General features: G+C 37.7%; 1 protein-coding gene across 1 annotated transcript in view; it reads right to left on the bottom strand.

Annotated features, from left to right (window-relative positions):
- PDE11A (phosphodiesterase 11A) overlaps nucleotides 1-18,465 on the bottom strand; it is a 429,146-nt gene that overhangs the window by 267,817 nt on the left and 142,864 nt on the right. The window contains exon 3 of the mRNA XM_069577105.1: nucleotides 3,077-3,166. Coding sequence (XP_069433206.1) covers nucleotides 3,077-3,166 — 90 coding nt within the window. The remainder of the gene's footprint in view (nucleotides 1-3,076; nucleotides 3,167-18,465) is intronic.

Below are 18,465 nucleotides of genomic sequence, written 5' to 3'. Positions count from 1 at the left end.
TTCTCCCATTCCATAATTTACTTCTGAATTTTTTGATTGTTTCTTTTGCTGTGAAGAAGTTTTTTTGTTTGAGGTAATCTCACTTGTTTATTCTTGCTTTTGTTGCTTGAGCTTTTATATCAGACACCCCCAAAAATCACTGGAGTTTCACCCATATTTTCTTCTAGGAGTTTTACAGTTTCAGGTCTCAAGTTTAAGCTTTTAATCTATTTCAAGTTAATTTTTGTGAGTGATGTAAGATAGAGGTCTAATCTAATCTCATTATTTTGCATGTGAATATCCAGTTTTCCCAAACCATTTATTGAAAAAAACTACTTTTTCCCCATTGAGTATTCTTGGCTCCCTAGTCAAATAGACGTTGTCTCTATATGTATGGGTATATTTCTGGGCTCTTAATTCTATTCCAGGAATTAACCTGGTGGCTCAGACAGTAAAGCATCTGCTTGCAATGCAAGAGACCTGGGTTCGATCCCTGGCTTCATAAGATCCCCTGGAGAAAGAAATGGCAACCCACTCCAGTACTCATGCCTGGAAAATTCCATGGACAGAGGAGCCTTGTAGGCTACAATCCATGGGGTCACAAAGAGTCGGACACGACTGAGCAGCTTCACTTCACTTCAATTCTATTCCATTGGTCTGTATGTCTTTTTTTAATACTAGTACAATACTATTTTGATTACTATAGCTTTGAAAAATAGTTTTAAATCAAGAAGTGTGATGCCCCCAGCTTTGTTCTTCCTTAGGATTGTTTTGGCTATGTGAGGTCTTTCCTATCTGCTCTTTAGACACATGGACCAAAGCTTCTCCTACCGCTGGGCCTTTGCACTTGATATTCCACTGCTTGGAATCTTCTTCCTAGATCTTTGTGCAGCTTTGCTCCTTCATTTCATTTAGCTCTCTGCTCAGATATTACCTCTTCATAGAGATCTTCTTGATCACCTTCTGAAATCAACATCATCCTAAACTACCCTTCAGCAACCAGTCTATATTCCATTATCTCACTTTGTTCTTTTTTTATAGCACTTACCACCACCTGACACTATATTATTTTTTATTTGCTTGTTTGTCTATAATCTATTGTTTCATCTAAATGATAAAGTTATATGAAGGCAGGGATTTCAATGGACAGTGTCTGAAGAGGACCACAAAATAAATATTTGTTGAGTGAGTAAATTAATACATGAGGATGCAAAGATTCATAATGCATGAAGTGTTCCTTAAGGAATTCAAAATGTAGTTGGAGAGAAGGGCCATTGATAAATATTATACAGTGGGATAAGTGTCCACAGTAAAACAATGGCAGTAAATATAAGACAAAATAATAAGTAAAGAAGGGAAGATTAAGTGGAACACTGAGCTGGGTCTTCAGGGAAATGCAAGGCAAAAGCAGTGGGAGAAAAAGGTGGACATGAGGCATTGAAAGCAGAAGGAGAAATATTACTGAGAGAATAAGAAAGTGAAACAGACTGTTTTCTGGAAATTGGGGCCTATACTGCTGGAGTGCCCAATTGTCAGGAAACATTTAACAGGAGGCTTCCTGTGTGCTGTTTTGGATCTGTCAGGAATTCTCTGTTCCTTATTAATTCCTGAATATTCATGAATTAAGAGGAGAGGCAAGCCTCTCCCGGGGGCTGAGGAATCCAGGCATTTCCTTGTTAGTTTTTCTATACGGTGATAAGTACCCTCTTCCTTTTTATGAATCATATGGTAAAAGTGATTATTTACAACCCTCTCTCTTTCATATGGATGACCTCATGTTTCCTTGATAACTTGTAAGTTTTGATTTTATCTCTGCTGAATATAGCTATCTTGTAAGAGTATAAATACCTACACAATGTTGAATAAAACACCTTTGCTCCATCAGAGCTTTGGTCCCCGTGTCTTGCTTTCTCTCTCTCTTTCCTCTCTCTCTCTCCCTGTCTCTCTCTGCCTCTCTCTCTCTCCCTCTCTCTCTTTTTCAGGCTAATCTCCTGGAGCGTAGAGGCTCTCTGAGTTCACTTTCCTGCCTGGGCTTCTAAGACCCTCTCGAGAAGGCGCTCTGTGCCTTCACCCCATCAAGAGAGTGCCTGAGCCCTCCGTGAACAGAGCAAGCCCCGTGTCAGGGATTTCATTGGCTTTCTCCGTAAACCAAGGAATATCAGCCTCTTTCTCTCTCCTTTACTTTCTTATTGGTTGACTCAAGACCACCAGATGCCAGTCCATTAAAGGACCTCAACACCCAGTGAAAGGAGGAGAATGGTAAAACATGCGGCTAAAGATGAAAACAGGATCCAAATCAGATAAAAGGGGTCATATGCTGTGCTAAAGAAGATGGCTGTAGTTGTAAATTGTTTCCTGTGAAATATTCATAAATCATAATGCTTAGTAAATGAAACTTTTATCAGTTTGATTACTAATCAACTGAGGGTTTCCAACCTTTCTGAACATCTTCTTGTTAAATATATTTCTAAATTGTGACAGTAATGTCCCTATATTTAAAAATAGTGAGTCTAATATATTTAACCTCTACTTAATTGTTTAGCAATTTTTTGAGTACCAGTCTTTGTTTTTGTTTTGTTTTTTACTATTTAGCCCTACAACTGGTGAAGGTATATGACAGTAATCCCTATATTTACGTTTCTTTATAATCCTATAAGCTGGTGTTGGCAGCATTATCATCCTCTTCCAGGAAAACTTTCAATTCACAAACATAATTTGTGAGTTGGGGTGAAATCACCTATAACATACCTTGCTTCTTAAAGGAACTAAATTGTAAAAAGATCACTAATCTGTGTTATTGTTTCAAAACTATAAGTAAGCTAGAATATATCTCTTGCCTTGTAGTATAGATGTGAAATTAATTTCCTTTTTAAAAGAAGCTATTTCCCCCACACAACAGAGGATTTATATCCATTTCTATTTGGGTTTATTGCTTAAAGGGGATCATCAACCACAGACCTGAAGGATTATACAGATTAAAAAAAATGTTTCTGTACTATTCAAAGATCATCTACTGTTTTTAAAAGACATAATGACTCACAGACACTTGAAAGGCAAAGAGCTCTGAGGGTTGTCAGCAGCGCTTCTTTCTACTCACCCTGCTTCTTTCATATTCTTTCCTTGAGGCAGCAAAGAGCTGAGCGTTAGATATGGCAATTCCACAAAATGGAAGATACATCTGCATGACCTGGGGGCGAAGAGAGTGTTAAAAGCATTAAATCATAAAAATACAGAGCCAGATTCCACATTTCCTTCATATGCCTGATTTTAACACTTTTTTTCCAACCACAGAGGCTGAATATAGTGTTGTTGATGCTAATATCTTAACTTCAGAAAGAATATTCTTCAGAGTTAACTATAGTGTAGTCTCAGGTTTTAACTAGGGACAGTCGCATCTATGAGGACATAAAATGAGAAACAGACTGGGATGGCTATGATCCAGGAACTGTGTATTAAAGGCATCTTGTATGCCTTCCTTGATCAATGAAAAATGAGTAAATGGAGGAAGTCTGATATATTTAAAATTTAAGGCAAGGCATATACTCACACTTGGAAGTAGGCAGGATATAAGCCAACTTCTTTGTACATATGTATCAGTAGCAGGGATCTCAGCTTGACCCTAGAACCCTGCCAGCTTCAGGCTTGAGTATGACTGTTAGGATGGGCCCGGTAGGAACCGAGGAGTCAGGGGGCCTAGGAGCCTCACATAGAAGAGTTCAAATTGAACCCACTGTTCTGTTGACATAACTAGACATGAATGCAGATCAGTGGGCTGGTGCTACAGAAGCTGGTTTCAGGAGAGGCTGGGGATCCTTTAGGTGAGCATTCTTCCTATGGGAACAAACAGCCACATGCAACAGGCCTGATCCTAAGAAAAATTTTCTTATTACAAGGGGTCTAGGTCTCATGATCTCCAGTACTTCCTGGCACTCTCACTCAAATTCATCTCCAGAATCTCTGATTCTGTGAGAGAGGAAATGTCTCAAGTAAAAGACTAAATAATTATTTCCCTAAACTCTTTACAATGTAGGGCATTGTACAAGAGACAATGCTTTGGGACTTCTCTGAAGTAGAGGCAAAAGGGCATACGGGCAGGTTTTATATGACAGTCAGCCTCTGTCTCTGTCTCTGTCTCTCTCTCTCTCTCTCTCACACACACACACACACACTCACACACACACACACACACACGATGCCAAATCAAGAGGTACAGAGCAGTAGCAAAACCGAGCAGCTCCTTCCATGCCCAGAAGAGGGCAGTGCAGAGCTCCCTGAGGGTAAGGGATGAAAACAGCAAGGGAGGATCCACCCAGCAGCAGGTGTGAGACACTCATGGTGTTAGTAGAAATTGGTTAAGGTTGCCTCCAATATGCTAGGCCTTATTCTTTTAAGCCCACTAAGCCATTATCTCTGAAATGTTTCTCTTGCTTAATTACATTTTGAAAACAATTACTTTCTAATCAGAGCTCTACAGTGCACGTGGTGTTTGCTTCTCTGAGGAAGCACTAACACTCCCTTCTTTTGTGAGAATTCTTTATTCCAGAAAAAAAAAGTCAAGATGTGATACCCTCAAGGACTGCTGGAACCCTCCCAAGACCTCCTGACCCCGACTTTGACCACATAAAGGCTTTCCAACAGGAAGGAAGAAAGCAAGCTTGCATCTGCCCTACTTCTTATCTGCAGCACTCCCTTCCCCTCCTGAACTCTAAGATCCCTTCCTATTTTTCCCAAAGGGCACAGTCTTGAGGGCGCTAGCCTACTGTGGCCTCTTTTGCCTGGCAAAGCAATAAAAGCTGCTCTTTCCACTTCACCCAAAACCCTGTCTCTGTGTTTCAGTTTGGCACCAGAGAACAGAGCCCAGGATTTCGGCAACACTGGGACACCCAGAATGAAACTACTTGGAGAGGGAGGTGCTTTTGTAGAGGGCTGGAGGTGGTCTAGAGATGAAGGGAACTTCACAATTCCTATCATTTCTTTGCTATTAAAATCTTGCTTTGGCTACTTGGGCATCCTCAACTCTGACAGAGTGTCCCTAAAAGTATTAATAAGTCAGAAGGCTGTAGAAGCTAATGCTGAGACCCCGATTGCTTTTACTGAGATATAGTTGATGTAGAGTATTATATGTTTCAGATATACAACATAGTGGTTCACAATTTATTAGAGAAAACAAAGAATTCAATAAACACACTCACATCTTATTAAAAAATAGTCATTTATAATAGTAGCTTATATTGACAAAGTCCTTGGATATGATGTTAAGCATTTTATATGCACTGTATCATTTGATCCTCACAACTACATTCTCACACTACTCATTCTACTTTTCAGATGAGAAAACTGAGGCTTCACACATTTATCAAAATTGTTGGGAAATATTCTCCATGTATTTCTCACATTTCCGCACATCTTGCAAACAAAGGCAACGGCTCATCTTTCCAGAGTGTTTATATAGTTAATAGTCTTGTAAAATAGAACAAACAGCAGAAATGCTTACTATGCAGTATAATGAAGATAATGCCCCTCTCTGAGGCAGAGGTCAGGCAGGTTTACTGTCTATTATAAAAGATTTTGGTTCCCTACATTTCAAGTTCTCCTCCTGTGATGCATGCCTCTGTAATCTGTATAATGTTGTTATTAAACATCTTACCCCAAGCCAGAACCACCTGTTCACATATCACTATTTTTTTTTTCATTTTCCCTGTAGGTGTGTGTGTGTGTGTGTGTGTGTGTGTGTGTGTGTGTGTGTGTAGGAAGTTCACACATAGTTACTTAGTATATGTCATGTTAAGGCAAGAGATTCACAAATAATTACTAAAGTCAATATTAAATTTCCTTACTCTCTTCTTTACTGAGTCAGTTGCTACTGATTTTATTTCCTCATTCCATTGATTCTCCCCTTTACTACATTACACTTTCTTTATTTAAGAGAAATTTTATGTACACACTTGATAAAATCTAAATTTAACATCTTTAGTCCCCTCACAAATAAGGTAAGGACTTTGGAATGCTTTAACTCTCAATACTACTTCCTGATATACTTTTTTTTCCTGTTACCTTTTTTTCTAGTTCTATCTTGTTTTGCTACTACAAACAGTACTACTACTACTACTAACATTATTTTGTTATTGTTATTAGGCAGTGCTTATTTTGATTTGTCCACATGTTTACCAGTTTTTCCCTGTTCATTTCTTCCAGTATCTCCTTCTTCCCCTCTAGGATAATTTTCTTTCTTTGTGAAGACAATCCTTTAGAACATTCTTCAGCATTGGTAGTAAATGCTTTGTTTTGTATTAAAATGTTTTTATTCTATGAACTTAAAAGTTAATTTATTTGAGCATACAATTCTAAGTTGACAGCTGTTTTCTCTCAGTACTTAGAAGATATTCCCCCATCATGTGCATTTAATGCTGTTGAAAAGTCAACTGTCAATCTAATTCTTGGTAAATTATTCATCTCTGTCTTTTTTTAAAAAATAATCTTTTTATGTCTTTTTGTACTTTTGCATCCTCAGTAAAATGCTTTTAATTGAATTATATAGAACTCATACATATGTGTATATGTAGATGGTTAGATAGCATCACCAACTCAATGGACATGAATTTGAGCAAACTCTGGGAGACAGTGAAGGGCAGGGAAGCCTGCTGCCCTGCAGCCCATGGGGTTGCAAAAAGTCAGACATGATTTAGCAACTGAACAACAGTGACATATGTATATATAATTCTATATATTATATGTCTAAAGATCACTATGGATGGAGGCAATACCATACCTTCATGAAACACTATAAACTAAAAGGGGATCTTTACTTACAAAGGGAACGACCTATACTGTGCCATTCGCTGGCACAACAATTCAACACTTTCTGGGGTCAGACTTAGCTCCATTGTTGTTCAGTCACGTCCAACTCTTTGTGACCCCATAGACAGCAGAATGCCAGGCCTCCCTGTCCCCCCGACATCTACCACCCCCAACACCACCACCATCCCTATATGACAATGTATAGAATTTCTTAATACTATGCAAGAGAAACAGTCAAATACAATTTGAAAGAAGGGAGTAAGAAGGAGCTGAAGCATTATGGAAATAGGAGATGATAAAAACATTTTTATATCCTTTTTCAGTTCCAGTGCAAAACATGTCTCTTTTAGAAAAAGAAATACCGTTCTATTCTGCTCTTTCTGAAGTCCCCCTCCTCCAAGAAAAAAATACTAATTTGGTCTTCACCATCTAGTTTCTGAAGGCCAAAAGGTCTAAAAAGCCTTAGTGACTAAGAAGCTAATGAGTCTGTACACCCTTGTGCAGCACTTTTCAGCTTGAAAGCACTTTATGAACACTGGCTAATTAATCTTTACAACATCCCACTCAGAAAGGGAGTTAAACTGAAAATCATTAAACAGTGTGAAAAAGTCACTTTAGCCCTGGAAACTCATGAAAAGTATCACTAATAAACATAAAATCTGAGCACTGGGACCGTCCATCAGTGTCCTAAAGAAAGACAGTAGGTACTGAGCCCTTTGACTGCAGAGAAAGGCCATTCAAGCCCCATGGTCTGGTCTGGCCCAATTACACATCATTAAAGAACACTGGGGGTCTACACTGGATGCTTGGAGTGAGAGGCCTGGGGCCATCTCCTTTATGAACCCCACTCCTGGAAGCAACACAGCTGGAGGTGTCCCATCACTGTCAGCCAAATTAATGGGGGGGGGAGGTTTTCTGACCTACACCTTGCTTTTTGTGCAGATCCTGAGATCTGCCTTGAGGCATTAACTATAAGGCACTTCGTTGATTCAAGCCCTGCTGATTTGGAACTGGGGGTGTTCTAACTGTTGTAATTCAAAAGCTAAGTAAACTCTTCAAATAGAGTAATTTGGAAAATTAAGCATCAAAATAGGAACCAGTCAAAGGATTTTCACATAATGAAACACTTTCCACATCTTTTAGAAATAGAATACTTGAAATAGTGAATAATTAGTTTGAAGCTTTCTGGAAGTTCCAGAAAAAAAATCCTGCTTCCAGGGGCATAGTTTAGTTCACTGTAATCTTTCTATGCAAACTCAGTAACTACAATAGGTCGAGTTTTTATTTCAAGAATCAGAATAATACATGTATCTTATCAGATCAAACTAAAGTATATAATTTTGGCTGAAGCGTGCCTTTTCCTCTCAGAGCTGTGCCCTCTGTGAAGAAAAGTCTCCAAAAAATACACAGAGGCATAAAGTACAAATTCGTTTAAATAAAACACTGGCATCTGGAATGGATGATCCAATTACATACTTTTTGAAACTGCCCACTTTAAGAATGAGAATGGGTGGAAGGAGAATTTTACTCACAAAAGGTGAGAGAGAACAAGACACAAATAAGGAAGGAAAAGGTCACTATTCCTCCACTTCCCCTTCTTAGCAGAGGGGGGATGTTAGAGATTCTGCCTCTGCCCTGGGTATTAAGGCTGGGCCCCGGAAGAATTGGAGTGAGGACCCTTCCACTATTCTCAGTTTTCTCCTTGAAGCTAGTATAGGCTAAAATATTCCAAAGAGTATGGATATTCCAAGCTTTTCCATGATAGACAGGCTGAGTTCAATTCCTGGCAAATTGCAGTTCAGTATCAAATACCCAATCTCTTGGACTTTTTAGAGGCTCTAATCTGCTGAGCACTTGAATTATGCAGGTACCAGTCACATTAACCAACAGCCTTATCTCTCTGCTGAGCTGTGCATGACTTAGTTGTTTAGTCATGTCCAACTTTTTGCGACCCCTTGGACTATAGCCCACCAGGCTTCTCTGTCCATGGGGATTCTCCAGGCAAGAATACTGGAGTGGGGTGCCATGCCCTCCTCCAGGGGATCTTCCCAACCCAGGGACGGAATCCAGGTCTTCCGCATTGCAGGCAGATTCTTTACCATCTGAGCTACCAGGGAAGCCCTTATCTCTATATGACCCCATTCCCCACCCTCCAGACTTTGGAAAAATAATCCTCTTGTGGCATTTCTACATTTCCACCCTCTCACAGACATTGAAGGGAAAACCCTGAAAGATCCCATTTTGGGAGCCATGTCCTTTCTAAGATAATTTGGATTGTCACAATATTTCAACAGAAAATAAAAGTACTCATATTTCCACCACTCAGAGGTAACCACTATTAACATTTTAGAAACCATCATTCAAGTTTTCTTCTCTCTCTCTCTTCACATAAACTAAAATAGGCCTATTATATAATAATAAAAATCCTACATGTAATATCTGCATTTCTTTACTTTTTATAACCAGCTATAACTTATCATAACCAATTTTTATTAATGCAAAATATTCCATTGTTTAGTCTGGAAAAAGAAAATGTATAGAGAAAAAAAGTAGATTAGTGGTTGCCTTGCAATTAAATCTTTGCACATCCCATGATTATTTTCTTCAAATAGAGCCCTAAAGGCAATGGCACCCCACTCCAGTACTCTCTTGCCTGGAGAGTCCCATGGATGGAGGAGCCTGGTGGGCTGCAGTCCACAGAGTCGCGAAGAGTCGGACATGACTGAGCGACTTCACTTTCACTTTTCACTTTAATGCACTGGAGAAGGAAATGGCAACCCACTCCAGTGTTCTTGCCTGAAGAATCCCAGGGACGGGGGAGCCTGGTGGGCTGCCGTCTATGGGGTCGCACAGGGTCGGACACGACTGAAGCAACTTAGCAGCAGCAGCAGCAGCAGCAGCAGCAGCAGCAGCAATATTTGAATGCATTTAGCTTAACACGCATTTAATGGCATCAATACTTCCTCTGTACCCGGCAATATTCTAAATGATTTGTAATATTAATACTAGTATTAGTATTCATTCACTGACATGTGTACACTTGTAAATAACTCCTAACAAGAAACAAATTTTTAGCTTTTGTTCAAAAACATCCAACAGTATAGCAGCGCATACAATAAAATAACCACAGATCCCCTTTCATTTCCTGTCTTGCCACCCTCTCCTCTCCCAAGGAGAAACCCCTGTTAGCATTTGCAGTGTATTCTCCTGGATCCCTTTTTATGAACCACATGCATATATCACTCAGTTTTAGGAGTGGTGGTAAACACAAGAGGGATCCGACTGCAAGTTATGTTCTACACCTTCTTATTACTTGGCAATACATCTTGGAAATCATTAATGTCAGTTCCGAAGATATCCGCTTAATTCTTTTTAATCTGCCAAATATTCTAGGGGGTAGATGTGCCTATTAGTAGACATTCACATTGTTTCCATTTTTTCCCTATTACAAATAACACTGCCATGAACTTTCTTACAAATATATCTTTGTGCACCTGGATAATACTTCGGTTGGGCAGATTCCTAGAATTAAAATTTTAAGGTTGCAGAATATGTGCATTTAAAAGAAAGTTACTGGTTACTGCCAAATCAGCCTCCAAAAGAGTGCTATCAATTTATACACCACTAACAGTAATACCCTACTCATGGAACACTGGATATTATCATTCTTTTAAAATTATGTCTATATTGTTGATTAAATCAATACTCATTTTTGCATTAACTTATATTTATTAGATTATTAATGATATTGAACAATTTTCATAATTTGTTGGCTATCTATATTTTTTATTGTGGCCTATTTGTCTTCCTTTTTTATTGGAAATTTATCTATTTTTATTGCTTCATAGGACTCTTTATATTCTAAGAATATTAACCATCTTTGACTTTTGTGAAAATCACTCTTCTTGATAATTAGCAACTGTCATCTATGCGATATAGTCCAGTGGGTCTACAAGATATGATTGCTTTGTCTGAGATGAATAGATGATATGGCTCAGTAAGTCTGGCCAACTCCCTCTCACTGTGTGAAGAAATTTTACAATAATATCCACCTATGTAACTCCATCAAGGTTATTTTTGTAAGTAGGTTGACCTACATATCTCAGCCTTCCCAGTTTCTCTGTTCATTTTTATAACTCAAAAGCTCCTATAAGAAATCAGTTTGAGCTACAGTTTGATCCAGGCATTCCTGAGTCTTAGCTATTAACATCGTTATGATATTTTCACTTACCAAGGAAAAGTATAAATGCAGGAAGCCGTACTACACAGTAATTTAGTCATGGTTTCAACATCCTGATGCTAGAAAAATTCTATTGTATTGCAATCAATGTATGAACAGAAAAATTCCTTTTAGGTTATTTTCTGATAAGAAGTACGGATTTTTTTATATTTGAAACATATTCACATGATTTCTTCACATTAGTAGCACCATCCTTTGTCAAGCACAAATTGGCACTTGCCAGTCAATTGTGAATTGGCACTTGCCAAGAGCATTTGCCAGCAACTGAACAACAGCAACAAGGGCATCTGCCATCTGCCTCTGCGGAAACTGAGCCCTGAGCTGCTGCGACTGCTGACCTTCAACGTCCCCTGAGGAGAATTCTGGGTGGAGGGTGAGGCACTCTGTTCCACACTGGTGGAAAGGATCTTTAGAAATATATTTTCAGGAACTGATTTCACGATCCCAATCTTTGCATCTCTTCATATCTAGAAAAGCACTAAAATCCCTTCATGGTGACTAACATAAAGGAGCTAACAGAGTTAGCTCCTCATGTAAATGCTCGATTGCAATGAACTCCTCCTTCACCAAAACCTTCTATACTGACCTTTCCCCACTGCCTCTTTGGAGCAGTCTCTCAGAGCTATCTAAGGTGCTGTCTCCTGGGCTGCAGTCCTCATTCTACCCCCGATAAAACTTAACTCACAGCTCTCATGTTGCGCGTCTTTTTAGTTAACACCTTCCTTTTACCATCTCATTTATCTAGCACCCTTAAAAAAAAAAAAAAAAACTCATGGTTCTTAACGCAGCGCACATTTCATATAAATGGAATCATGAGCACTTGGCCTTTTGTGTCTGGCTGACTGATTTCATGTAGTATTCTGTTAAAAAGCTTCATCCATGTTATAACATGCATCAGTACTTAATCCCTTTAAAAATTGTTTTAATTAACAGACTTTATTTTTAGAGCAGTTTTCAATTCAGTTCAGTTGCTCAGTCGTGTCCAACTCTTTGTGACCCCATGAACCACAGCACACCAGGCCTCCCTGTCCATCACCAACTGCCAGAGTGTACCCAAACCCATGTCCATTGAGTAGGTGATGCCATCCAACCATCTCATCCTCTGTCGTCCCCTTCTCCTGCCTTCAATCTTTCCCAGCATCAGAGTCTTTTCCAAAGAGTTAGTTCTTCCCGTCAGGTGGCCAAATGATTGGAGTTTCAGCTTCAATATCAGTCCTACCAATGAACACCTAGGACTGTTTTCCTTTAGAATAGACTGGTTGGATCTCCTTGCAGTCCAAGGGACTCGCAAGAGTCTTCTCCAACACCACACTTCAAAAGCATCAATTCTTCGGTGCTCAGCTTTCTTCATAGTCCAACTGTCATTATCCATACATGACCACTGGAAAAACCATAGCCTTGACTAGATGGACCTTTGTTGGCAAAGATATGTCTCTGGTTTTGAATATGCTGTCTTGATTGGTCATAACTTTCCTTCCAATGAGTAAGCGTCTTTTAATTTCATGGCTGCAGTCACCATCTGCAGTGATTGTGGAGCCCAGAAAAATAAAGTCAGTCACTGTTTCCCCATCTATTTGTCATGAAGTGATGGGACCAGATGCCATGATCTTAGTTTTCTGAATGTTGAGCTTTAAGCCAACTTTTTCACTCTCCTCTTTCACTTTCGTTAAGAGGCTCTTTAGTTCTTCTTCAGTTTCTGCCATAAGGGTGGTGTCATCTGCATATATGAGGTTATTGATATTTCTCCCGGCAATCTTGATTCCAGCTTGTTTCCTCCAGCCCAGCGTTTCTCATGATGTACTCTGCATATAAGTTAAATAAGCAGGGTGACAAGATACAGCCTTGACGTACTCCTTTTCCTATTTGGAACCAGTCTGTTGTTCCATGTCCAGTTCTAACTGTTATTCACAGTTATATCACAGGTTATTTTTGTATAAAGCTTAATCAGATTTTTTTGTTTGTATTCTGATTCCAGATAAATTTAGGCTTAATAAAAGTTTTAACATATTTTCTCATCTACTGTCAACCTTATCTCAATATCTCAAGTCCACCCAAGACCATCTCCTTTTTTCTAGGCCCAAGGGAAAACGCATGGCTTGTCTATGGAGACAAGGCATTTGCCGGAGCTTTTCATTCTGTCCTTTCTGAAGACTCTTCCTCTCTATCATCATCATTTCTGTCTCCTGTGTCCAGCTGCTCTCCTCTCCCTTCAAAGAGGAACGTATCCCCCTCGCCTGGCATTGCTGTTTCCATCTTTACTATGTGACCTACATCTGCTCATCTTCAAGTCCTCACATTCTACCACCCAGCTTACAATCTTCAGTCTTGTCTATAACTTTCTAATCACCAGATCACAAGATCCATCAGTTATTCTAAGTCCTCTTTGAAGCCTTTAACACTCAAACACCAGCAAAATATTAAAATCTTGGTTTCCCTGCCCTATAAACTCCTATTTCTATTTCTGTGTTTCTGATTCCCCATTTAAGTTGTAATTCTGGATGCAGTGTTTGCCCTTCTAATTCTCTTTTTTTACCATCTCCCTCTAAGGATTGACTTACTCTTACAATGTAAGAGTCCTACAAAATAAGGTGGGTTGGCCACGCAAGGATTAACCTTTGACAAAGAGTCAGTGAGAAAAGACGATGAACTTGATGCAGCCAGATATTGAAGGTAGCTGAGAAACTTCCTTCTGCTCACTGCTTTTCCTGCCTCACTCCTGTTCTTTGGTCTGTTGTTAACTTATTTTGCCTCTGACTTCACTCTCCGATTTTCCCACCCCTTTTCTTCTCAGCCCTCCTCTGCTATTTTTCAGATTTAGGCTTCAGAGTTTCTGATCCCAATTCACGAGTGTGAGTTCTGAAAACCTTTGCTTCCTCTGTCTTACAGTCTAATTTTAGCATTCCTGGTCCTAGGCTGAACTCAACTCTGAATTCAACCATATTAACTAAACAGGTGCCAAAGTCTCTTTCTCTTGTGTGTGTCTCAATGGTAACTTCCGGGACGATACTCAGAGTTGGCACTCTGGTGCTGACCCTTCTCTGTGCTCTAGCTTTTCATCACCAGTTGCCTATAAGACATTTCACCCTGGAAGTCTGTTTACTGCCTTAAACTCAGCATTTCAAAACCAAGCTTGTCATTTCAATCCCCCTGTCCTCCTGAAGAAAAAGTTTCCTCCTCTAAAAGGCCCTACGTGCCAAAAGAATCATTAACGACTTAATCACCCAGTTCCAAACCCTTGAAGTCCTCTTCAATTGTTGTCCATAAATAGCCCTAAGCACATCATAGCAAGTCAGCAGTTTTTGAAGCCTCTATCACCATGTCATTGAGCTTCTCTGGCCCAGCACTGCCATCCATCACCATCTCTGGATTTTTTAACAGCAGCCAAGACCCCGTCACCCTTATAATGTGTCAAGAACTTATGAAACTCAGGTTTCCCATCCAGAAAAGTCATGAGTTTAAACACACTGACTGTTCATCCCCATGTGCACGGTTGTCATAAGTAAAAACTATAAGAAACTATATAAATGCCTACACATGGTAAAAACTATGTCTTTTTAAAACTACTTTTGTGTGAGCATTTTTATACCACATACACTATTTTTTTTTTAAATCTCATTAGAAGCTCTTCAGAAAGTATCTCCAATTTTTAAGACTATGGCTAGGTATTTTATAGATGCTTATGGAAGATATGCAATAATCTCTGGAAAAACAGTGAGGAAATATAAAATTGCTATTCAGAGAAATAGCATGAGACCCAGAGGGGATTCTTCTACTTATCTATCTTTTTTTTTTCATTTTCCAAAAATAATTTATCATCAAAATGTAACACCAATGACATGAATAATAAACCACACTATATTTTATTCCAGCAATATTCTCCAGTAGAGAAGATACAGAGAAGGCTATGAAAAATATGCTTAGAGCATTAATATTTAATTAATGTAATAGGACCCTAAAATGAATATTATAAATGTAAGAGCCTTGATCAGATCCGTGAGTTGTGTCTATGCAACTAAAACACAGAGTTGGTACCTAGTATATTCAGGACATTCTTAACAGATAACACTGAACACAGAGAGATTAAAGTTTGACCTAACAACAAAGAGAACTTTGTGAAGGGCTAATCATTTATTACCAGAGTGGTATATCAACCCAAAGAGGCAAAGGGGAAGCTTTGGATGTGGTTCACCAGTAGTTCAGCTAAGGTCTCTCATTCTGTACCTTACAACAGTCTAGCTGACAAGCTAGGATGCCATCTTGAAAAGCAAAATGTCTCACTTCCCCCATCCCACCCACACTTTCTACTTCCGCCCAAGTTCAGTCTGTCAGCAACAGGGTTTCACTGCTTCCTGTAGGTCCTGTTTCTCCTTATAATCCAGCGATTTATTTTCAGGGCTAAATTTCATACGAGTAAGCCAAAGAAACAAAAATACAAATGCAAAGAAACAGGAAGAAGGAATTAATAAAAATAAAAACTGAAAATTAGTCAGAAAACAATCCACAAAACTGATAAAATTATCCCAAGAAAGATTCTTGTAAGGAAAATCAATAAAACATATAAATCACCAGCTAGTTTAAACAGGTGGAAAGCCCACAAGTATACTAAAACAAAAATGATAAAGCAAATTTAATAACAGCTGAAGGAGAGAAATAAAAGAATTATAATAGACTCTGCATATAATCCTAATATGTAATATATATTTGAAAACCTAATGGAAAGTTGTGAATTTTAAGGAAAATATAAATTAATAAAATTGAATCAAGAAGAATGAGAAAAATGGAGTAAAACAATTACCGAGGAAATAAAGAATGGAGAGAGTTGTAATGTAGTCACTCTTAGAAAATGTGCCAGGGTAGTTTTATAGGCAAATTCTTTCAAACCTTCAAGAACAAAGCAATTCCTATGCTATTTGAACTATTCTAGAATCCAGAGGAATATAGAAAATCCTCAAATATTTTTTGAAGATACAATAGTTCTGACACAAAGCACAAAACATCAAGCTTAGAAAATAAGTCCCTTATGAAAACAGATAGGAAATATCCTAAATGAAATATTAGCAGATTAAATATATATTCATATAGTAAATACATGTATTCACTGTACTATACCATTTTGCTTAAGGAAGTACAGCCTCCATGGACTTATCATTTATGGGGCCCTTGGAAACAATCCCCCACAGGTACTGAAGGATGACTGTATACATATTTGTATATCAAGAAACTGAATTTACCCAAACATTAAAAAATAATGGACATGACCAAGAATCTCTAGTCACTGAACTTATGGTTCAATACTGCAAAATCAATTAATATAAACTATATTAACTTGTAAAGAAAAAATAGAATAACTTTAATATTCTAAGAAGTCACTTGATAAGAATCATTTGCTATGAAATTTTTAATAAGCTAGAAAGGATATTAAAGAAGATATTTAAATGGAGAAACATGCCATATTTCTAAATGAAAAAGCTCAATATTAAAAACAAATAAATTTTCCCTCCAAATTAACCTATAAATTTTATTCTAGTGAAAATTGCAATGATATGGTTAGAATTTGAAAAGTTAAGTAATTTTAAAATTTAAATGGAATGAAACACGTACAGTAACCAACATTAAAAGAAGTAAAATAAATAAGAAGTAAGTAAGCATATGATGATCAAAATAGAGTAGTATTAGGGACATAATGGTAGCTGGTAGCTCAGCTGATAAAGAATCTATCTGCAATGCAGGAGACCCAGGTTCGATTCCTGGGTCAGGAAGATCCCCTGGAGAAGGGATAAGCCACCCACTCCAGTATTCCTGCCTGGAGAATCCTCATGGACAGAGGAGCCTTGTGGGCTACAGTCAGTCCATGGGGTCGCAAAGAGTCAGACATGACTGACCAACTAAGTACAGCACAACACAGGGACATAACGATCACATAACATAATGGAACAGAAGTCCAGAACAGTGCATACAGCACGTTGGCATGTGGCAAGGGTGGCATTTCAGATTGAGGAGAAAAGGATGGATTTAGTCAACAAATCATGTTGAGATAAACAGTTCACTATTTGGGGGTAAAAATTAGAAAAACTTTAAAAACAATTCCAGAGAGATTAAAGAGGATAAAAAATAAAAATACAGGATTTTTAAATATTTGTTTATAGGATAAACTATAAAAATCATAGGAGAAATGTTGTAAATATTTACATAGTCTTTAATTGTGAAAGTCCTTTCCAGCTATAACACAAAATGTAGAAATTCTATGAGAGACTTTGGATACATTTGCAAATGAAAACATTTATATCTCAACATATAAAATAATATTAAAAGGCAAAATGAGAAAAATAATTTGCAATGTTTATGATAATTGTGAATACCCTAAATAGGAAAAGAATTCTCTCAAACCAACCTGAAAAAACAAACTTATAAAAATGATCAAAAGATTAAACAAGAAATTCATACAAAAAAGAAGCAACTGAAAAATATATGAAAAAATCTTCAGTACATTAATTAGAACCGAACTAATTATCAAAGAAATATAAATTAAGTTAGCAATGTATCACATTTCTCCTATTTATTGACAAATATTATAATTAAAACTAATATCCAGAAGTAATAATAATGTGGAAACAAATATCTCTTGAGGGAGATGAATTGGTGTAGCATTTCTGAAGAACAATTTTGCGAAATGTGTCAAATGCCCTTAAAAAGAACAGGCCTAACTAATAAAGGTGATCTTTCTCCCCATTCTCTCTTTAAAAAAAAAAAAAAAAAGAACAGGCCTTTTTGTCCTTAAAATTCTACTCTTAGAAATTTATCTCAAGAAAATAACCTGACAGGATCATTCAAAAGTGCTCATGTCTTTACCAGGGGTAAGTTCACATTTTGTAAATCCTGAAGCTTATACATTTGGGAAGGGAGCTCCTTTAAAAAAATACAAAATTATGAAGCCAAAATCAGTTATAAAATGAATATTTACTTAGAATAAGGTAAGAAACCACAATATATTATACATTTTTATAAACTAACAAATACCACATTACATCATCTGAAAAAAAGCATGATGCTTATATTAATTTCCCCACATTTTTGACTGTGTTTTTTGACTGCCTTTCTATGTGATAATTTTTTAATACTGTTTTGTATAGACACACAGAAAAATAATTTAGTCTAGCATGATGACTCAAAACTTGTTTTATATATTGAGGGTTTGGATGCATAACACATACAACTTCACCCAGGGATATATTTCCTATTTTTAGTACTAGTACAGGTTTGTGTCCTACAGATGCAGGAATCCTGATAAATTATATTTCCAATATTCCCCACCTAACAGTAATAAGCATGTAGTAAACATGGTGTGTTTATCGCTGTATGTGCTGCATTATTGCCTCTGACAGGAGAGAACTTCTGCTTTGACTAGGCATCTATGAGAAACAAATTTTACAAAACTAACGAATGGAAGA

The sequence above is a fragment of the Ovis canadensis genome, chromosome 2, assembly GCF_042477335.2.
Source record: "Ovis canadensis isolate MfBH-ARS-UI-01 breed Bighorn chromosome 2, ARS-UI_OviCan_v2, whole genome shotgun sequence".
NCBI lineage: Eukaryota > Metazoa > Chordata > Mammalia > Artiodactyla > Bovidae > Ovis > Ovis canadensis.
Note: the sequence above shows the minus strand (reverse complement) of the source record. Positions and strands in the feature narration are given on the sequence as shown.